Source organism: Erythrolamprus reginae, chromosome 2 (assembly GCF_031021105.1).
Source record: "Erythrolamprus reginae isolate rEryReg1 chromosome 2, rEryReg1.hap1, whole genome shotgun sequence".
Lineage (NCBI taxonomy): Eukaryota > Metazoa > Chordata > Lepidosauria > Squamata > Dipsadidae > Erythrolamprus > Erythrolamprus reginae.
Genome location: NC_091951.1, coordinates 291,582,981 through 291,606,496, shown reverse-complemented (window position 1 = coordinate 291,606,496; position 23,516 = coordinate 291,582,981). Strand labels below are relative to the sequence as shown.

General features: G+C 35.7%; 1 protein-coding gene across 5 annotated transcripts in view; it reads left to right on the top strand.

The window, feature by feature from the left end:
- The window catches only part of SNCAIP (synuclein alpha interacting protein), an 85,638-nt gene extending 63,460 nt beyond the window's left edge, over nucleotides 1-22,178 (top strand). For 4 of the 5 annotated variants that reach the window (XM_070736319.1, XM_070736318.1, XM_070736321.1 and 1 more), the window contains 4 exons: nucleotides 7,522-7,614; nucleotides 10,575-11,622; nucleotides 15,621-15,691; nucleotides 21,590-22,178. In XM_070736319.1, the coding sequence (XP_070592420.1) occupies nucleotides 7,522-7,614; nucleotides 10,575-11,622; nucleotides 15,621-15,691; nucleotides 21,590-21,674 (1,297 nt within the window). In that variant the 3' untranslated portion in view covers nucleotides 21,675-22,178. The remainder of the gene's footprint in view (nucleotides 1-7,521; nucleotides 7,615-10,574; nucleotides 11,623-15,620; nucleotides 15,692-21,589) is intronic. The other variant, XM_070736320.1, reaches the window with a different exon arrangement.
- The last annotated feature ends 1,338 nt before the right edge of the window (nucleotides 22,179-23,516 follow it).

The window sequence follows — 23,516 nt, the reverse complement described above, 5'->3', positions numbered from 1 at the left end:
CATTTGCATTGGAGACAGATTTGGTCTCTATCAGGTATTTAATTCAAGAAATGTTAACACTGAAAAATGTTGTTGGAAGACAAAAACAGATAGAGCCACAATAGCCAGAAATAATAAATGGAAATAATTCATAAATCTGCAAAAGAGGTAATCTTGCAACTTTGTGTTACAAATCAGTGCTGACAGATAGTAGGGGTGTAAATAGCACAAAAGGGAAATATGTAAGCAGAAGAAAGAAAGGGAAAATCTTCTGTGTTTCTAGTTCTACAAACTAGGCTAGCGGTGAATCATTTAAAATACATATTGCCATTTCCAGATCCTTTGCTATGGTGTATGAGCATTTTCATTTGTAAGTACCACAGATTCAGCCTACATATGGTTGAAATCATGTGGATGCTTTCTAGCTTTAAATTTGTCCTTTCAAAAGCTCTACAACTGAGAAGCGAGTTAATAATCTATGTCCTTTGAGCCAGGAAATTATCCACTTAAATATACCACAGCTGGACTTGTGCTGTCAGTTTTGTTCCACATTTTAAGCAAATCATTCTGAAAGTGAAAGCAGTAATGAGGAGATGGCTGCATTTTTATGCACACTCTGGCACTCTGAGAGAAGGAAAAATATAGCTGTTCTGAAAATTTTCTGTTTCAAAGGTAAACATTAGCCAAGGTTTTATAGGAGAGGGGAAAAAGGTACCATAGTGTAGAATATAGTAGCCCACTAGCCAAATGTGTAATGGATCAAAGCTGTCAATTTTCAAACCATTTACAGGAAGCACAATAAATTTAGGATACTTGGTATATGCCTTTGTGTATACTAGTAGAGCAATTACCTAAAGAATAGAATGGAATGGAATGGAATGGAATGGAATGAACCGTTGTTCTCCTTACCAGAACAGTCATTTTTTTTAGACTTTTTGACGTTAGGTGACCATTTTAGATCTTTAGATATTATAGAACCTAAACATTTGAAGGTCTCTACTGTTGATACTGTGTTGTCTAGTATTGTAACAGGTGGTAGGATGGGACGGTTTCTCCTAAAGTCTACCACCATTTCTACAGTTTTGAATGTGTACAGTTCCAGATTATTCTTATCACACCACAAGGCTAGTTGTTCAACCTCCCATCTGTTTGCAGTTTCATCATTGCCTCAAATGAGACCAATCACTGTTGTATCATCTGCAAACTTCAGTAGTTTAACAGATTGATTGTTTGAGATGCAGTCATTGACATATAGAGAGAAGAGAAGTGGTGAGAGTACAGAACCTTAGGGGTGGGGTGGGGGGCTATGCTAACTGTACAGGTATCTGATGTGATTTTGCTTGGCTTTACCTGCTGCTTCCTGTCTGTTAGGAAATACAAAGAAGTATAAAAATGTAAAGAAAATAAAGTCCTGTTACATTACCACCTTCATGCTCATTACTATTCCTTGTTCTCAAGTATATCAAAATCCCACTCCTTGTAGTAGAAGTAGGATACTGACATGGTATACCTCCTCATAACTTATATATCATTCTTTCCTTACAAATCAATAACATATTTGCATATTTTCCATCAAAGAGATCAGATCACGAATTGACACTTATAACTGAAAAATGACAGATTGTAGCCCCTCACAGGATATCATTGAACATTAAGCAGTTTACCTTACAAAAATTGGCAAATATCTACTGTAGGGGAGGAGTAAATTAATTAAATTTAAACATTAACAAATAAAACACAATTTCTTAACAGTAATTTTAATATTTTTTGGTCTAACTAGGAACCAGAGGGGTCTAAGCAGATTGCAAATTTGTTGAAATTTTTAAAATGAGGTTTCGTGTCAACTACTTTTATCTCCTCCAAATAGTTTTACAGGTCTGGAAAAAAGCTTTTCTTTTCTTACTGTAACAATTACAAACATTTCTACTGCTTGTTACTCACTTAACATGAATAAATAAGAGAATGGAGAATGGAGACTCCAAAATGTGACACCACATTTCCTTAAAATGCACAGCAATTTTTGGAAGTGGATGAAAAGAACTAAACAAAAAGACTTGAGCTAAATGAATAGAATTAAATATGAAGCAGTGAAATTATTTGGGATGAAACCAACCTGAGGAAGGAGTGTTTTAGAGTTTTGTATAAGAGTGAGAGTTATGTAGTGTTGAGTATAATTAAAATAAATGCTATAAATGTCAAGAAAAGGTTAATGAGAAGTCATAAAGTGAGAATGTTGACAGATGTAAAGCTGCAGGTAGAGATAGTGTAACTGTAGAAATGTTGAAATATGTATGTGGCTTGCAACTTGCTTAACATGTGTGCAAAGGCTGCATCTGTGTCTGATGACTGGAAGGATGGTTTTATTGTTCCCCTGTAGCAAAAGTGACTGTAATAACTACAATAACTACAAAGGGATGAGTTTGTTAAGTGTGCCTGGAAGGATGTTAGGCAGGATTTTGATTGAAAGTGTAAAAGAGGTGATAATGAGAAAACCTGAAAAATACACTGTAGTTTTATGCCAGGCATGAAGTATACAGATTTTTGCTCTTGAGGCAAGTTGTTTTAAAAATGTAGGGTGAATGGATCAAAAGAAAGGGAGGATTGAATAAGATACGTTGGGTGGAGTTTATGACATTCTGAAAAAGAAAGAGAATTTGAGAGAATTTGGCTGCACAATGCAAAAAGGATGTTGAGACTCTAGAAAGAGTACAGAAAAGAGCAACAAAGATGAATAGGGGACTGGAGGCTAAACATATGAAGAATGGTTGCATGAACTAGGTATGTCTAGTTTAATGAAAAAAATGACTAGGGGAGACATGATAGCAGTGTTCCAATATCTCATGGGTTGCCACAAAGAAGAGAAAATCAAACTATTCTCCAAAGCACCTGATAGAACAAGAAGCAATGAGTGGAAACTAATCAAGGAGAGAAGCAACTTAGAACTAAGGAGAAATTTCCTGACAATAAGAAGAATTAATCTGTGGAACAGCTTTCCTCCAGAAGTTGTGAATGTGAACAGTTTGTCTCCAGAAGTAGACAACACTGGATGTTTTTAAGAAGATGTTGGATAACCTTTTGTCTGAATTGATGTAGGGTTTCCTGCCTAAGCAGGAGGTTGGACTAGAAGACCTCCAAGGTCCCTTCCGCCCCGAGTCTTCGGAGAGGGGCAGCATACAAATCTAAATAAACTAAACTAAACTAAACCTTCCAACTCTGTCATTCTAGTCTAGTCTAGTCTAAGAACAGAAAGGGGAGAAAGGGATGAGTGTTCTGCTTTTTAAAGGAGTTGCTGAAAAGTATGCTTATCATAACTAGTCATTTAAAGCTGGTGATGGGCGAACCCAACAGTGTTCGGGTTCAGCAAGTTCGGACGAACTTTATGCAAATTTTGGCTGAACCCGAACCGAACCCGAACTCGAACCCGAATGGGGAATCCTTCCCACGAAGAGATTCCGGGGGCGTAGCTTTGATGTCACCAGAAGGTTGCTAAGAACGCCAAGGTGATCACTTCCTGGATTCCATTGAGCATGTTTATTTTTACGTGAAAGGAACGCCCTTTGCTTGCAGCGCTGCTGCGGTGTCCTTTTTCGTAAAAATAACAATGTTTGTTTTTACGTGAAGACCTCCCTTTGAAGGAGCTGGGGAATCCCTCCCACGAAGAGATTCTGGGGGCGGAGCTTTGACATCACCGGCAGGTTGCTAAGGACGCCAAGATGATCACTTCCTGGATTCCATGGTTCGTGTTTGGCATACCGAACACTGCAAAATTCGGTACGGACCCGAATTGTGTGGGTTAGGTTCGCCCATCACTATTTAAAGCCTATTTTATTTGTTTATTGTGGCAATGGCATAAGTGAGTTATTCCAAGTTCCATTTTGTAGGTTTAATATTATTGTGTTATTGAAATATGGCATCATAAGACAATAACTATAGCTAAATAAATAATAATGTCAATACAATAAATAAAATGCTAGTATTTTAATTTTACTATATTTTTTTCCATAATTAAATATATTCTGTCTAAAAGTATTTACCTAAAATATCCATTAGAACATATTTTCAAGAAATGTCTAACATCTAAAACACAGTATTTATGAGAAAAATCCACAGATAGTTTACTAAAGAAAAAAGAAATAGAAGACTAGTTCACACCCAAACACACACACACACACACACACACACACACAATGTGATTCAATTAAATTATTTTTTAAAAAATTAACAATAGGAAAAGGGAGAAATAAAACTAAATCGCTGGCAGTAAAATATTTGTTTAAATATAGAAAAAGAGATCACTTCTCCAGAGTATTGTATAGCAAACAGCAAAAGGAAGCCTTTCAAGGATTATAGTATCTATTCTAATGCTTGAAACAGTTGCCATGTACTGGAAAGGGGATTTTTAAACAAGGATTTATGTAGAAAGCTTACACTTTTATTAAACATAAATCTTATTGGAAAGAACTAATAGATTGATGTTGCTTCTTGGTTTTGTGCCTGTTTCTTTCAGTAACATCCAAGACATATCAAGACACCAATTTGATATTTGATGATGGTGCATCATGATAGTATGAAAAGTGAAATTATCAGAGTTTTTTTAAGATTTGTAAAAATAGGGGAGGAGAATGCAGATACTGTCTTGAAGCCACATGGCATGGACTAACCAATCAGTGCTGGTTTCTGTTACAAATTTTCTGCTCAGTACTTTGTTTTATGGAAAATGTTATGGCTGACTAGAGAGGTTTGGGCACATTGCCATAGACATTTCTCCAAGCAAATGAGCAGTGAACGGATATTATTTAAATGTCATGCTGCCTGCAAGATAGTTATATAGTTAATTAGAATTGGGTACCTGTTTGACTTCCTCAGATGAGAGGATCTTCACTAAATGTAAATCATTATTATCCTTACTCTCTAAATTAAAATTATGTGTTCATAATTATTCTTTAAGTTCTGAATATCTCTTTTAAATATTGTTAATGAAAGCTAAAATAAGGGTCATGCTTTAAAATAAAATATATAATCTAGTACATGGTAGTTGACCACAATGTTCAATACAGAAGTGGTAATAATCTATGAAGCAGAAAATTCCATGTTGCTATTAACTCTATAAGCCTATTTAGTATAAAGTACACTGCCTTGTTTCTTTAGTTTTGACTTATAAGCACTGGCCTCAGTTCACCTTCATTTTGTGTTTGTTGAGTCACATTATTCCAGATGAATGCTGAGTAAGTGTACTTGCTCTCTACTAAATGATTGTCTACCATGCAGGAAATGGAGGAATACGTTTCACAATTTAAAAAATAATAATTAATTTATTTATTTGTTTGTTTGTTTGTTTATTTATTTATTTATTGGATTTGTATGCCTCCCCTCTCCGGAGACTCGGGGCGGCTAACAGCAACAATAAAGCAGTGTACAATAGTAGTCTGATGTTAGAAACAATTAAAAACCCATTAATATAAAAAACCAAATATACATACATACATACCATGCATAGAATTGTAAAGGCCTAGGGGGAAGAGGGTCTCAATTCCCCCATGCCTGACGGTAGAGGTGGGTTTTAAGCAGCTTACGAAAGGCAAGGAGGGTGGGGGCAATTCTAATCTTTGGGGGGAGTTGGTTCCAGAGGGCCGGGGCCGCCACAGAGAAGGCTCTTCCCCTGGGTCCCGCCAAGTGACATTCTTTAGTTGATGGGACCCGGAGAAGATCCACTCTGTGGGACCTAACTGGTCGCTGGGATTCGTGCAGCAGAAGGCGGTCCCTGAGATAATCTGGTAATAATAATAATAATTGCAAGTTTTTCAGTTTCTTCCACGATGAGCTAATTTTGAATTTCTTTTATATTAAAGGTTTCTGAACTTTTATATTAAAGGTTTCTGAATGGGACATCTCACTACAGCCAAGTCACCCCAGCCAACTCATCCTGGTCAACTTGCCCTGGCCAACTCACCACAGGACCACTCACCATAGGATATTTTAATGTGGATAACTCAAGATAGGTACAAGTAGAATTGCAGTTCATCCCAGCTTTGAGGACTTCTAACTTGATAGGGTTCAAAATTAAAGCAAGACAAGGCTTGCTGCAATTCACTTAAGCCTCTCTTGAGTTATCCTATATCCTTCCTCTGCAAAATGGCCAGGTCAAATCAGCTGGGGTGACTTAGCTATGATAATTCCAAATTGTATATTTTACATTATACTATAAACTACTTTGGAAGGTCTGTAGTTTTAAAAAGCAAGTAAATAATTATTTACACCATTCTGTGTGCAGGTGGTCATTACAGTCATTCATTTAGTGACTGCTCAAAGCTACAACAGCACTGAAAAAGTGACTTATGACCGTTTTTCACACCTATGACTGCTGTAGCATCCCATGGTCACATTATCAAAATTCAGATGCTTGGCAACTGGTTCACATTTATGACAGTTGTAGTGTCCCAGGAGCATCTGATTATCTTTTGTGACCTTGTAACAAGGTCACTGGGGAATCCAGATTTGTTTAACAATCATATTACATATCACTGCAGTGATTCACTTAACAACTGCAGCAAGAAAGATTGCAAAATGGGACAAAACATGGGTCAGGCATGGGGGAACTGAGATATTCTTTCCCCCTAGGCCTTTACAATTTACGCATGGTATGTCTGTATGTATGTCTGGTTTTTTAGTTATTTTAGTATTGGATTGGATTGTTACATGCTGTTTTTATCATTGTTGTTAGCCACCCCGAGTCTACGGAGAGGGGCGGCATACAAATCCAATAAATAAGTAAGTAAGTAAGTAAGTACCGGTAAGTAAGTAAGTAAGTAAGTAAGTAAGTAAATAAATCTCACTTAACAACTTTCTCACTTATAGATAGAATATAAATAGAAATTGAATATAGAAATGTTGATGGTCAATTGTGGTTGTAAGTGGAGGACTACCTGTCCATCTATCAAGACTATATTAAGTAGACAAGTAAAAATGTACTGCCTAACTAAAATTGAAAGAAATTTTTTTTAAACTTTTCCCTCAAGTCTTTGGTAAAAGAGTTAAAGAAATATATTGCCAAATTTCAATGACTCTGGTTTAATCAGACACCAGTAAATTCCTAGTTGTGAATTCCAAAGCCTTGGCAAGCTGTTCTTTAAAATACTAATCTCACAGTTTACACCAACAGCGCTGCTAGTAATAAATAATATATATAATACAAGCAACTTTCAGAAGGTTCAATAAAATGATCAAAGCACTATCACAAGGATTAGAAGCAATTTGCAGAACACAGATCTCTTTTGTGTATGATGACATTTGTATATGTTCTTTGAGTACAATGGTTAGGTTAGGTTAGGTTAGGTTTATTGGATTTATATGCCGCCCCTCTCCGCAAACTCGGGGCGGCTCACAACAATAATAAAAAACAGTACAGTACACAATCCTTAAATTATAAATGAGCAGGGCCATTTTTAAAGGAATGTATACTAAAATGATTGTTCCTCCTTTAGTACATTGATGGACAGCTCTTTTAGGAACAAAAATAACATAACAATGTAATATTTCTTCCAGACAGACAGTAGAGCGTGTGGGTTTACAGAACCAACTCCAGGAGCTTCTAGAAATTCAGAGGACAGATGGAAAATCACAGTCAACATCTTCAAGGTAACTAGGCTTATAAAAGTGGTATTCAGTTTCCGAACGGGTATTTCTCATCATTACTAAACAACTAAATTATGCTTCAACTAAAATTTGAATACGAGTTTTTAAAAATGTAACAGAAATATCAATAAATAGAAATTCATACTGAATCCAAAATACAGAAGAGGTTCTGATATGTCAAGGGCAAAACTATGGTTATTTTGCTTCTACAGAAATTCATAATAATAATTATAATTATTATTATTTATTAGATTTGTATGCCACCCCTCTCCGTAGATGGTAACAAATCTAATAATTAAAATATAAAATAACAGTTTTACATTAAAAAGTCTAAAAAGAAAAAAAAAACAATATATAAAATACATACACACAAAACTACATAGGCAAGGGAGGGATATCTCAGTTCCCCCAAGCCTGATGACAGAGGTGGGTTTTAAGGAGTTCACGAAAGGCAAGGAGGGTGGGACAGTTCTAATCTCTGGGGGGAGTTGATTCCAGAGGGTCAGTGCCACCACAGAGAAGGCTCTTCCCCCGAGTCCCGCCAGATGACATTGTTTAGTCGACGGGACCCAGAGAAGACCAACTCTGTGGGACCTAACCGGCCGCTGGGATTCGTGCGGCAGAAGGCGGTGTCGCAGATATCCTGGTCCGGTGCCATGAAGGGCTTTATAGGTCATGACCAACACTTTGAATTGTGACCGGAAACTGATCGGCAACCAATGCAGACTGCAGAGTGTTGGAGTAACATGGGCATACTTAGGAAAGCCCATGATTGCTCTCACAGCTGCATTCTGCACAATCTGAAGTTTCCGAACACTATATATAACAATATAAAAATGGAAATGTGAGAAAAAGACTTTCTCTTTTTTTTTATAAATTTCTTTATTGAGTTTTCACATGTAGTTCAAATCACACATTATTCTGTTTTACAGATTATAAACCATCTCTTTTAAAATTCTTATAATAAATTTTTGAGAAAAAGACTTTCTCAATATTAATTGTAATCTCAATAATAATTTCTCCAATATCACATATCTGTAGCATACATAAAGTTTTGCAAAGATCCAAGGTACTAAACTGTATCTAAATCCACATTATTTGGTTCTGTGGTGAGTGTAGTTAGTCTGGTGAGAGTAATATCAAACGTAAAGAATCAGAACACTAATTAACCAGAGCAGTTTGTCTATTTCTATTTATCTATTTACAAAAACCTCACTAGACTAAGTGCAATAACTATAGAACAACTAGATAAGCACTCCAGGATTAGGAGGTTCTGCTCACCTTCACTTCTTCTCCCTCAGAAATTCCAGGCTAGCCAGTCCCTTAATTCCCCTACCCCCAATACACACACACACACACTTCAACTGCAAATTCCACCATACTGATATAGTTACTATTCAAAGTGTAAAGTTCAAAATTCTATCCAAATTCTAGTCATTGCTAAGAATTCTAATCTGACACTTAATCTGCCCATCTGGAGACACTCCATACCAAGATGGAGAAGGCTGCATCAGATCACTTGTTTAACCTAAACTTCCTCAGAATGTTCAGAACTATCCTAATATGTAAAAATGGGGTAGAAAGCAGTTATGCTGCTCTACTCATATTAAATTTGAATATAAAGGCGAGATGTCTTTTCCAGTGTTAACATAAGGACTATCAACTTAATTATAAATTCTGAGGCTGTCTTTGCTGGTGATGAAGTTAGCACTGTGGTTGACTATTAATAATACTATTACTATTCCCATGAAGTCAAAACTATTTTTGATTTGATTTGATTTGATTTGATTTGATTTGATTTGATTTGATTTGATTTGATTTGATTTGATTTGATTTGATTTGATTTGATTGCCGCCCCTCTCCGTAGGCTCGGGGCGGCTCACAGCATACAATAAGACAATTCACAATAAATCTAATAAATTAAAAAAAACATTATTAAACCACACCATACATAAATTATATAGGCCCGGGGGGAGGGAGGGGGAATGCCTCAATTCCCCCATGCCTGATGGCAGAGGTGAGTTTTAAGGAGTTTACGGAAGGCAAGGAGGGTGGGAGCAGTTCTACTCTCCGGGGGAAGCTGGTTCCAGAGGGTCAGGGCCGCCACAGAAAAGGCTCTTCCTCTGGGACCCGCCAGACAACATAGTTTAGTCGACGGGACCCAGAGAAGGCTAACTCTGTGAGACCTAATCGGTCTCTGGGATTCGTGTGGCAGAAGGTGGTCCCAGAGATATTCTGGTCCTATGCCATGAAGGGCTTTATAGGTCATAACCAACACTTTGAATTGTGACCGGAACCAATGCAGACTGCGGAGTGTTGGAGTGACATGGGCATACCTGGGGAAGCCCATGATTGCTCTCGCAGCTGTATTCTGCACAATCTGAAGTTTTCGAACACTTTTCAAGGGTAGCCCATGTAGAGAGCATTACAGTAGTCGAATCTCGAGGTGATGAGGCCATGAGTGACTGTGAGCAATGAGTCCTGGTCCAGATAGGGCCGCAACTGGTGCACCAGGCAAACCTGGGCAAACATCCCCCTCGCCACAGCTGAAAGATGGTTCTCTAATGTGAGCTGTGGATCAAGGAGGATGCCCAAATTGCGGACCCTCTCTGAGGGGGGTCAATAATCCCCCCCAGGGTTATGCTGATTATAATAAAGTATAATATTAGATTTTAACTCACAAGCTATGAACATCAAATATAAATGTTTATTAGAAAATTCTTCTGTGGGAGACTAGCAAAAACTGGAAATAATAGATCCTACCTTGCAAATAAACTTGCATTCTTAAATGTAGCATCAATGTGCAAGTCCATATTATATTCCAAGTAGATGAGGTCAAAAATGCAAGGAAATAGGAATGCATAGGAAAGGGGAAGAAAATGTAATGGAAACATCCAATTTGCGTCTGTATAATTTTGTTTGTGGTCTTCTGTACTAATTTTTTCTTTCTTTCCCCACTGAAGTTCACCATCATCACCCATTTCTGGCAAACCTCAGTGGAAACAATCTGATACAGATGATGTGACTCCACCAAAAAGTAAACTGAACACTCATGATGTGATTCAGATTCATGGCAGTGCAGGAACTCACCACCCTACTCGGCCCAAGGTGAAAGAGGAGGAATCTGATAAAATCCTGCGCCAGTTGCTGGGGAAAGAAATCTCTGAGAATGTCTGCACGCAGGAAAAACTGTCCTTAGAATTTCAGGATGTTCAGGCTTCCAAGAATACAAAGAAGGTGCCTTTGGAGAAAAAGGAACTGAAACTAGCAAGACTGAAGCATCTAATGCAGAGGTCCCTCAGTGAATCTGACACAGATTCAAATAATTCGGAAGACCAAAAGAACACACCTGTGAAAAGAATTGATAAGCCCAGGCCACGGCCTATAGTGGAAAATACTGAAAGCACTGAGAATTTGCATTTCATGATTAAGAAACATGCTTTGGCATCCGGGCGCCGGTTTCCTTTTGGAATTAAAAGCTCAAAATCAGTGGATGGTCACAGCCCTTCTCCCACATCTGAAAGTAGTGATCCTGATAATGAATCCCATTATCAGACTGGAACCGTGTCTCAAAGCCAGGTTGGGGGAGACCTCAGTCAAGCCAATCCTGATACTACGATTGCTCCCAAAATAGCCACGAGCCCCAAGAGTGCCCTCAAGTCTCCCTCTTCAAAACGCAGGACTGCTCAAAATTCAAAACTCAGAGTGACATTTGAGGATCCCGTGGTACAGTTAGAGCAAACAGAGATTGGTTTAAATGGAGAGAAGGACAAAGAGCAGAATAAATCTCTTCCGCGGCCAACACCGAATGCTGACACTGGGGAACAGCAAAAACGTCCATTTGGAACATTTCGATCCATAATGGAGACACTGAGTGGCAATCAGAACAATAATAATAATTATCACTCTTCAAGTTTAATCAAGACCTCATCACCCTTTACCTCATTAGGAAGAAAAGCCACAGATAGCAAGGGAAATCCAGCAACTTCTACAAAAGGAAAAAATAAACCAGTGAGTTATTATAAAAGGTTGAGGGAATCCTTGTGCTTTCATTAATAATTATGGCCAGAAATGAATGCCCAGAGTAATGATATATGCATTGCAAGATTAAATTAAAATAAGCTCATCATCACTTGGGAAACTTAGGAGAGGTAAATGATAATGTGGGAACATCTGGAAGGAGGCAAGAAAAAAATTGGAAAGGGTGTAACACAAAGATTTCTGGTTTAACTTTTTCAAAATGTGAACCGTAATGCAAACTTTTTTATTTGCTTGGATGAAGTGATGACAGTAAAAGCCAGCTTGCATTCTCCAGTGCACATAAGAAATATCAGAGTGTTTTGTTTTATATATAGGTCAGAGATGAAAGGAATATCTCATCATTTTGATTTGGTGTAAATTCAAACTGGAAATAGTTTTGATGTAGTTGGTTCTTAAAATCCAAACCTCTCAGCAAAAGATAAAATATTCTATATTTCATATATGGAGAAAGACATAATTGGATAAGAGTAATAAATATTTTATTTGGAATACATTATAGAAATATTATTAGGGAGGCATATCCATGCAATGCTGTTAAACCAGAAATAGGAATACAGCCATATGAAGAAATTCTAAACTATAAATACATGAAGTACCAGGGGACCCAAGCATGGTGTTACATTCTGTTTCCCTTACCTAAATGCTGTGCTTGGCAGCTATTATAATGTGTTAAAACATTCATATGGTCTGACATGTTCCAGCTTTGAATGATTTTCTTTTCTTTACAAGTGCAAACCTTTCTGTTTCAGCATTTATGCTAGGAAAAAAAACACCAGTTATGGAGCATGCTATCTTACTTGAAGACATTACCAGCTATTATATAAAATTATTTAAAATAGTTTATTTGTGTTGACCATATCATGTATAAAGCAACTGAAATGTGATTGGCTTATAAAGAGATAGGTGAGTGACAAAAATAGGGTAGTTATAAAGCATTGGGTAATGCTGCAGCAAAAGTGAGGCAAAAGGATCAAGATTAGGAAGTTCAACCTTTATTTATAAGAATGATGACTACTAGGGAAAACACTCAAATGATGGGATTTGTGGAGAAATAATTTTTCCTAGAGATCCAAAGAAAAGGGAAACATTTCCAAATAGAATTCTCCCACAGAGATGGAAGTTATGGGAGAAAGAAAAGAGAAGTATAAAAACAAGTTTTGCCAACAGTATAGGGTAGATTCAGGTTGCCAGCATTTTTTCCTGGATCCCAAATCCCTATCCACTGAAAATAATAGGAAAAAAGAAAACAGTTCAGTCTGTATTTTTTGGGAGGAGGTGGATGGAAGAGAAGGTTGATTTTAAGTAGGAAAATGGTTTATGCCTAAGACACTCTTTTCTCCATTTAAAAAACCCAATGTTCCCAAATCTCATGTCCAATTAAGGCCTTAGCTCCATCCATTGGCATGCAAATCAAATAATATTTGAGCCAACAGAAGCTCCATACTTCTGATTAGGAATTTTGGAAGGCAGCTTTGATAAAATAAGTGAATGGATCATATTTTACAGTCCCATTACAAGGAAAAGCAAGAATTATATTTATATAAAGAATTTTTTTAAAGAATAAGCTTTCACAGAAAGCCAGGGTATAGTTGATTTGGTTTCAAAACTGTAAGCCTAAAGATAAGTTCCTGTAGTGTTGAACTAAACTAACATATGAATAAATTCTACCTCTATGTTGGTTCTAGTAATGAAGATATGAAGGAGACTTAGGAGCCAAAGCCCCAAAGTGTACTGAAAGGCAGGGCAGATGATACATTTGTCTATAGATTATGATTTATTGGAATCATATATAAGTGGTTGACAGAAGTCTTTTTTCCTAAGACTGTATCAGGCAGCCAAGTGCTTCTTTGTTTATGTGGTACCCCTGATAACTCATTCCAACTCTGCTGAAAACTGATGCCGTGGTTTTCTGCAGTTTCGAGATAAGGAGCATTCCCAAACTATAAGTCCCAAACTAGCATTTTCTAATTTTTACAAACCCAATCTCCTCCCAAAAAAAAAAAAGAAGAAGAAAAGAAGAAAATCTCAGTTTGTCTGGATGTGATGTGCCTACACCTATTTGGCATCACTGATTCTATGCCTTAGTAATTAGAAAACTGTCCGTCCTGTTATTATAAAATGATTTAGTGACAATTAAATGAGAGAAGACAATTTGTGGTGAGGAACATATGTATTTTTTCAAGAATACCAAGTGAAGATCTATAATTTTTTCTCCTTATTTTTTGTTGGGGAAGGTCTGTTTTTATAATAATAATAATAATAATAATAATAATAATAATAATAATAATAATAATAATAATAATAATAATAATTTATTAGATTTGTATGCCGCCCCTCTCCGAAGACTCAGGGCGGCTCACAACAATAATAAAAAACAATATTATAGCGAAACAAATCTAATATTAAAAAAGAAGCATATAAAACCCTATCATATTTAAAAACCAAACAACACATACATACCAAACATAAAATATAAAGAGCCTGGGGGAAAGGTGTCTCAACTCCCCCAGGCCTGGCGGTATATATGGGTCTTGAGTAGTTTACGAAAGACAAGGAGGGTGGAGACAGTTCTAATCTCCGGGGGGAGTTGGTTCCAGAGGGCCGGGGCCACCACAGAGAAGGCTCTTCCCCTGGGGCCCGCCAAACAAGATTGTTTAGTCGATGGGACCCGGAGAAGGCCAACTCTGTGGGACCTTATCGGTCACTGGGATTCGTGCGGTAGCAGGCAGTTCCGGAGGTACTCTGGTTCAATGCCATGTAGGGCATCTATGGCATTCTGCATCTATTTATTGTCACCAAGGGATGTATTGGTGAAGAATTTTTTTAAAAAAAGTATTTGCAGCATTCGTTCCTTCAAAAAGCATTATTTCAAAACTACCCAATTTCAGCTTTATTGATGAATGTGACCCAATATCAGATATCAGCACTATTTCCTTTTTTAACCTGATAAAGTTGTAGACACTGTCCAATGTGGGATTCATTCTTGTATCTTTATGTCACCAAGGGAGAAAATTACTATTGTGTGCTAAAAGAACATTCTGATCTCTAGGGTGCAATAGAAACAATTATTCCTTCCATTCAGACTCTAGTTAGACACTGAAGATTCTGCATGCCTTTTTTTCTTCTTCTTCCTTTCTTCCATTCAGTATTGTCCAATTCTTGGTAAATAGCCTGGACAAGTGTTGCTGTTTTCTTGGCAAGGTTTTTCAGAAGTACTGTATTTTTCAAAGTATAAGATGCATCAGAATATGTGACACACCTTAATTTTGGGGGAGGAAAATGGGGGGGGGATCTATCTACCAGGTATTCAGCTGGCTAGCATCCTTAGTCTGGTCAGCTTCAGCACATTATCTTATCTCCTGAAAAAAAATCATCTTCAGAGGGAGTAGCAATGAAAAAAGCCTGTAAAGTCTTAGGGTTGGAAAAAAAATCATTTGGAGGGAGTAGGAATGAAAAAAATCCTGCAAGCCAGGATGGTTGTTAGCACTTCATTAGGGTTGAAAAAACCCTTTTTCAGAAGAAGTAGCAATTAAAACAAGCCTGAAAGCTGGAAAGATCATTAGCAACTCATTACGGCTGGGAAAAAAGCTATATTTGGAGTGTAAGACGCACCCAAATTTTCAGCCTTTTTTAGGTGGGTGAAGGTGCGTCTTATACTCTGAAAAATACGATAGTTCACCATTACCTCCTTCCTAGACCTCAGAGAAATTGACTGGTCCAAAATCACCCAGCTAGCTTTAGAGCCAAGGTGGGGCTGGAACTCACCATCTCCTGGTCCCTAGCCTGATGCCTTAACTACCACATCAAACCAGCTCTCTATCTGCATGCCTATTCCAATGCCAAATTGTAATATAGATGTTCAGGCCATTTGTTGAAAGCCTTACCTTTTTAATAGCTGTCTGTATGTTGTGCATGTGAAAAGCTTGCTGCATGGCCCCTCAACTGAAAAATGCATTGCCCTTCCTTAGGCTCTTTGTTCCAGCTATACCAGTCTTTCCACTCGCATGCTGATTGAAGACCACCTCGATAACAACGCATGGTATGTCCTGATGTAGACTGAAAACATTTTTATTGCTTTTTATTATTTTCTCATTGCATCTACTACTTATAACTGTTAACAGCTTGAGCTGATGCAACAATTGATGATAACTGTAAAAGAAAAGAAAATTTTGATCTGCTAAAAAGATACCATAAATTCTTAAAAACCATTGCTAGTATTTATAGTTGAACTAACTTAAGAGTTCCATGGCACAGTGTGCATAAAAAACACTAGTACTCATAAATTCAAAAATGCCCTTTAGTTCTGTTTGGCATTGTGTAGCCTCTTGAATGGAAGTCAAACAGCAGATGAGGATGGAAATTAAATTTCCTCTTATGCTTAGGCCAAGTCATTCCACTTATATTTAGAGAAAGTGTGCCTCATGCTCTGTTGGCTCATGTCTTTCTATGTTGTCTTTAAACTCTGATTTTCTCATGCAAAAATAATGTTAAGTAGGCCAAAATTAAAGTGTTTTTTTTCTCTTTTTCATAAATATAAATATACTTGTTGGAACCCGACCTGCATTTCTGTGAATGAAATACTACTTCTGTTTGGAGAGAGAACCAAGGTTTAAGAAATGTTTTCTGCTGGTAAACGGCTTGTGCCAAGTGTCTTTTCTCCTTGCAGCCATCAGCCTTCCACTCACATGGTTTTGGAAAGTTTCTCAATTCTCCAGAGTAGTAACTATATAAATAGGCTTATTGCTGTGAGCACAAGTCATAACAATGTAGCATAGCATACAATGCAAGAAGACAAAATAAGAAAAATGATAAAAATGCTACATATAAGAAAAGTGGATCAAAATAAAACCAGGTCTACAATTAAGAGCTTTAAAAATGCCTTCATGTATTTTAATGCCAACAAAGCAAAACAAGCAACTTAACTATTATCAGTTAAAACTATCTACAAGAATTTGGATGTTCAAAGACGAAACTCTTGAGTTTGTCTACTACCATTAATTTGACCCTGATTTTATCATTAATGGAGAGAACATAATGAATAATGATCTCTGCTTGACTGGCACCCCAAGGGTAGGAAAAGGCATATATGGTTTTTGTAGGAATTTCTACCAGGATGGAAATTTAGATGACTGTACTGCAAAAGTATATTCATTGGCATCCTTTTCAAGATGCTTACCTTTGTTCCAAGAAGTAATTTTCCCCAGAGGTTCTTCAGACTGTTTTTTTAGGGCTGCCATAAAATCACCGAAAAGGCTCCTACAGCCTCCTTCCTCTTACGTTTTAAAATTAACTACATGTCTGGATCTAACTCAAAATTTCAGTTTTTACTGGACACTCATTTGGAAAAGATTTGAACTATAACTAAAGATCTCCATAAGCTTCAGTGCAGCCACCCCTTTTATAGTTGTTCCAATTCTTGGAACCTAGTTATTTTAGCAGTTTATTACCCAAGGTAATGAAGAAATTGGCAATGATAAAACAAGAATGGCAATAACATTAACAATAACATTAGTAACAGATTTGGAAGTAAGTGTCCTGATTTAAGTTATGAAATGTATTATAGGTTTTTTAATTCCATATATCCTATTTGTCTTTTTTAGAGAAAAAATTCACATGCAAGTTTAGGAAAAATAGATGATGGATGGATAGAAAGCAGGTAGGTAGGTAGGTAGATTAGAGAGATTAGATAGATAGATAGATAGATAGATAGATAGATAGATAGATAGATAGATAGATAGATATAGATAGATCCATCTGTTTCTCAGGGTTGAATATAATATATTCAACACTACTTGATTAAACCCTGAAAAACAAGTCCATCTGTCTGTCTGTCTGTCTCTGTCTCTATCTGTCTGTCGTCTGTCTGTCTGTCTGTCTGTCTGTCTATCTATCTATCTATCTTTTATCCATCTGTCTTTCTAATTATCTATATATCATCTATCTATCTATCTATCTATCTATCTATCTATCTATCTATCATGTTTTATCTGCGATAAGTATTTTAATCACATTTCTCATGAAATATTACTTTTACTACATTCGTACTTACTCCATAATGAAACTACAGGATTCAATATTTGTTAGTCTGTCCAGTTTTAGAAATGCATAAACTCATTTTTTCATTAGATATATGTGTTCAGATTACCAATATCCATTTAATATCAATAAGCAAATTTGGTATGAATTATTTGTAGGAAAGAAGGAAGGCTACCCATGGCTACAAATTGTAGCCACGATATGAACTTTGTGCTTAAATAAATGCTGCTGTGAACTATAGCATCTTTACAGAAGCTGTTATTTTTACATTACTTCTCCACTACTTCCATTGAAGACAGTAACAATCTTTTAATACACACCTTTAAAGATGTAATAATTAAAAGGATTATATATGTAGAGGCTAAGACTGTCTCTGCTTTTCCCAATATAGGAAGCAACTTTTTCATTTTCTTAGCTTTATCTGAGAGCAGCTTGTTCCCATCTCTTTAGAATTTAATGTGAGCCATAAGAAACATGTCTATTGAGTCAGAATTTTATACTTTGATGGGAAACACTGACTATACATTGGCTTAAATCTGGAACATGCTATTCTATAAATGAAAGGTAGCTTCTGTTGTAGAATGTATTTGGATCCAATGAAAGAGGAAAATAGTTTTCTAAAGTACAGTATGGGAAATTTCAAAAACTGCTCCTAAGAACATAATACTTTCCAGAACCTCATGGTAGTTGGCAACAGGAGAGTTGGTAAAAAAATAGTATCACCACTTCTTTTGTGATAGAATAAAATTCATAGGTAGTGTTAAATTCATAGGTAGTGTTAATTGATATTTCAATTTCATAACTAATTGCTCTTTCTAAAAATAGAGCAAATCTATCTTAAGGAGAAAAAGTGTAAAGAAAATTTTATTTTTGGCCTTTTGTCTGCAATCAATAGAAACAGCTGCAAAAAAAGAGGGTTTTCTTAGTTAATATTACTATCCCAAAAGTTCTTGCAAGCATTATCCCAAAATGTAATATGTGTGTCTGTGGTGTGGCTTGGAATTATGGCAAACAAAATATTTGCCAGATATAAAACATTGGGGCAGGGATGCCTTCTCAACTGGACAAGTTTAGATCATCGTGAAGATCATTTTAGAAAGACCACAATTGGTTTTTAAATATAGAACATGCAATCATGATGAGTATGAAGTATTTTTCTTGCCGAGTTACTTGAAATAGAGCAAACTACTCTTTAAAAATGTAGTATGAAACCAAGCAAAACAACAGATTTGCTATATACAACTCAAGCATTTCTGGGTTTATTTAGCTACAATTTCTGAATTTTGATTCCTTACATTCTCAAGTTGGTGGTCTGTGTTCAAAATATTTTACATATAATCAACACACAAAAAGCCTTAGTTTATCTAAGAAGCTTTTAAGCTGCATGGTTCATTGTTAAAACACATACTTTGCTTGCATGAAGTTCCAGAAAGCACTATAAAAATCTTAGAGTTAGTCCTGATGTATAGAAATAGAAAAAAAAACTAAGAACAAGATGACATGTCCTAGAACACAGCATTTTTCAAACAGCAATGGAGTGGATTGGGTTGAAGGTGTGAGCCTTCAAAGTTGTCAGTTAGAAATTATTGTAATGGGTTTTCTCTTAAATTATGCTATTTATCATATTTGCAAGGAGGGATTACATACATGTTTATGTATGCACTGAAAACTTACAATAGCTGTAAGGTTTTAAGCAGGTAACCCACAAGTCCTCCTTTTAAAATGTCATCAAAATTACAGAACATGGATTAAATCATGGTTTTTGTATGATGGTTCTGACCAAAAAACATACAAACAAACAAACCTGACCACAGCTTTTATTTATCCCAAGAACTGATGTGTTACCACGCTGTATTTCTTGCATTACTCCCATAAAATAGCAGCATACCCATCAAGGGCCATTCATATTACATGCCATTCTAAGCATTTTTCTGTAGAACTGATAGGGATATTTCATTTATTAAAAGTTTGTTTTCATTTGTAAATTATCTTCAAACCAGAAAACTTGAGGCTACATGGGGCCTTTTGAATCTCATTTGATGCAATTATATTGATGCTAAAAACTGTAGTAGATAAACAGAAAGACTTTATGAATTTAACTGGAACAGGGGTGATTACAATATTTATAAAATTGCATTGAATCAAACAGCATCACATTATTTCATTTCTTTTACATGGTTATTCTACATATATGTGTATACTTGCTAAACTCGTGGTTTTGATTTATTTGTGGAGTTTTAAATTTTATTTATTTTATTTATAGCTTGCCTTCTTTTTGTACAATTCAAGGAAGGTATACACAATGTTTCTTCCTATTTTCCTGAGAAGAGAAATCTTGTAAAGTGAGTTGGGCTAAGAGAAAATGATTGACCAATGGCTTCTGTGTCTAAGGGATGACAAGCACACACATGCTCTCAATTTCTAATCCGCTACCTTAACTACCACATCAAACTATAGACTAGGAGGGTTCAACCTTGACAACTTTAGCATCTTTAACAACTTGGCAATTATAGCAGCTTGACAACTCTAGCAGGGGTGTAGACCCCAACTATAGACTATAGTAACTGACCACATAATCAATCAGTTAAAAGGAAAGTTAATTGAGATAATTGACAAGCATTGTTTAAATTAGATTTTGACAACAAAGCAAATGCTATATGAATGGGAATGAGTGGTTGTTAGTGTTAGTAGGGTTTTAGAGTAATTAGTTAAATTAATTGGATTTTGGAGATTCATACTGTATATTGTTTCTTTTATATGTTGTAAGCCGCTCTGAGTCCTTGGAGAAGGGCTGCATATAAATCCAATAAATAAATAAATAAAAATATGCAAGTTTCAGAGCCGAAATTCAGCTGTCTGTCCTACTAATGCATAGTGCAATTATCAGTGCTATTATTATTTTTTTAAACCCAGCAAGCTGCTTGTGGCAATTTTTTGTCACATGAATGTATTCATATTTAATTAGAGAATATGGAGAGTAAAATGGAAAGTGACAGCTTCATTAGCGATTTTATGATGTTGCTATTCTTTAAGACTGTTCTTTCTAATATCAATGAAGAAGGGAGCATGTGTTGAAAGTTGCCTACTGTGAAAGCATTGACCTAGCCAGTTTTCTGTCCAAATTGCAAATCCTAGAAGTACAGAGCACTGTGCAAAGTTACTGGATATTTTTGAAATATATCATGGAAGAAGTTTTAATTTTCTTTACTTACATATTCCCTATAGTTCCTCTATAAATGCAAATTCAATTCTTAATTAACAGCTATTTATACAGTGCAAAGCCAGTTTTGCAAATCTATGTATAATATACAGTTTTATAATACTATGATTGTATTTGAATAATATAATCTTAATGATCTATGCATTGGGGGATAAACAGCATATTTTTACAATTAGTGTCTACTTAGACAGAATAAAATTATTATGAAAAAGTCTGCTTATTATTTGCATACTTTTTAATATCCAGATGCATAATAGAAGAACTTCTCATATTCAAATTTAGTTCAGCATTGAAAGATCTGTTAACTCCACATAGTTTATCATTCTGCATACTACGATGTAAGGAAAAAATTAACTGGAATTTAAAATCATTTCTCATTTCCCAATCGTAGAGATTTATTCCAGGCTGCTTTGGTAGAAATAAATCATTTTTTTTATAAAAGTTGGATTTTTCCACAAGGTAATTGCCATAGTCCAAGTGAGTATGCCATAATTGTCTTTGACAGCAGGATGGATGGAGATTGGAATACAAATAATCTCTCTGGTATTTACTAGCTATAAGATTAAAAATTATATGTTTGATGGTCCACCAAATGTCTGCCAATTTAAAACTCATGCTACTTTTGGATTATGATTAACTACAGGTTATTTGATCATAAATGTTTCTCTTCTTTCTTGCTAGGCATAACAGTTACAATGAAAAACCTCAGAGCTTTTACAGCAAAAACTGTTTTGAAGAACCAGAGCTGCAAGAATTATTCCTTTGACTAAACATTTCATTGGATCTCATAGTCTTCCTCCAAACATGGCCTGAAATCTTCCCTCTTGGAACTCATCCATATGAGATACTAATTTCACCAGCAAAATAACAAACTCTTGGGATGCCTTAAATTTGTAGCCATTAGACAATATACAAAAATTAATCATGTATGTGTCTATGTCACTTTTTGTAAAGTGTTCTGTTTAAGGCAGGGATGAAAAAAGCCATGGATTGGAAACCCAGTGATGCAAGGATCCTTCCAAATAATCATCTGACCTCCATTTTTTACATTCTCTGTTGCATGGGTATAATGTAGCGTGCCTGTATCTCTCTTTTTCAAAACCTATTTGTGTCTGTTTAAAAAAGAAAGAAGATAAAAGAAAGGCTCTATAAGTACAGATTGTCCCTGAGCCCAAGGCAATGGCTCCCTCCCTCCTTTTGGTCCCTATATTTTGTCACTCTTTCTGAATGTTTGTATAAAAGAAAATAAACCAGTATTAACCAAAACAAAGTGCATACATGACCAAATGTGTATTCTGCTTCATTTCTTTTAATTATCTTTGTGATCCAATTCACAAACGCAAACAATTGAAACACTATGCTTTTTATTTACTTAATAATATAAAAACTATGGTTAGGATCTTTTGATATATCATTTTTACAGCGATGCTGAAGTTTTGATCTCTGATCATCATCTTGTTTCATGAAGTTTTGACCTCTGATAATCATCTTCACCATCATCAAAAAATTATAGGAACTAGAATAAGGATTTGTTACACTAGTGTTCAGTCAGCTCACTGAGAAGTAGATATAGAGTCCATAAAGTAAAATAACAAGCTCGGTGTATCTATTCAGCTTTGAGTAGATATATCCTCTGTCCCAAAGTCAAGTGAACTTGTGCTCCATGGTTCATGCAGTACCTACCTAAAACATTAATACAGTAAGGCAGGCAGAGTTAAACTTGATGTTGCATTATAATCTCTAAATACAACCTTGGATGGATTTCTTAAGCAAATAATTCAGTCTAAAAGAAATTATATAGAAAAGCTTTTATGTATTCTTCCAATTAAGTCTTATTACCTGGACAATTTTTTTGGCAAGGTTTTTCAGAAGTGATTTGTCATTGTCATAGAGCTGAGAGATAATGATAAGTCAAAACTGCCAGTTGGCTTTATACCTAAGACAGGACTAGAACTCATTGCCCCCAATTTTTAACCTGGTGCCATAACTATACTCCAAACTGGTCTTCTTAAAGCTTACTTAAAAGCACTTGCATTATTTTACTATCCAAAGATGATGTCTGAGAATTCTGCCTGAGGCTAGTAAAAATGATAGTGTCATTCAATATAAACAGTGAATTTGATTAAAGAATTAACTTAAGTCACATATTGTAAGCCATGGTTACATCAAATTGTGGTTTATTCTCTAAGTGACAACTGAATAAATTACTAGACTAAGCCATACATTGTTAATGTTAATGTTGTTTCTATTATTACTATTCACATACTGTAATGTATTTAACAAAAACAAAAATTAGACAAAACCCAATGATTCATTACATCCAGGCATGGCATTAAATTGTGATTTTCTAACTGGTTATACTGTTGGGCACCCTTACAGATAAATTATACTATATAATCCTGGTTTACTTTAACTGACATGAAAGACTAATTGATCTGGACTGATGCTTATGCACTGAGTTTGTTTTGATTTTTCAATTTTTTTTTTGAAAAATCTATTTATAACCATCATTTAAGTATGTTAAATGTATTGTTTTCCTTTCTCTTTGTTTTTCCATATTTTTTTCACAAGAATTATTAAAATGTTGGGAAAATACCAAAAACTTCAA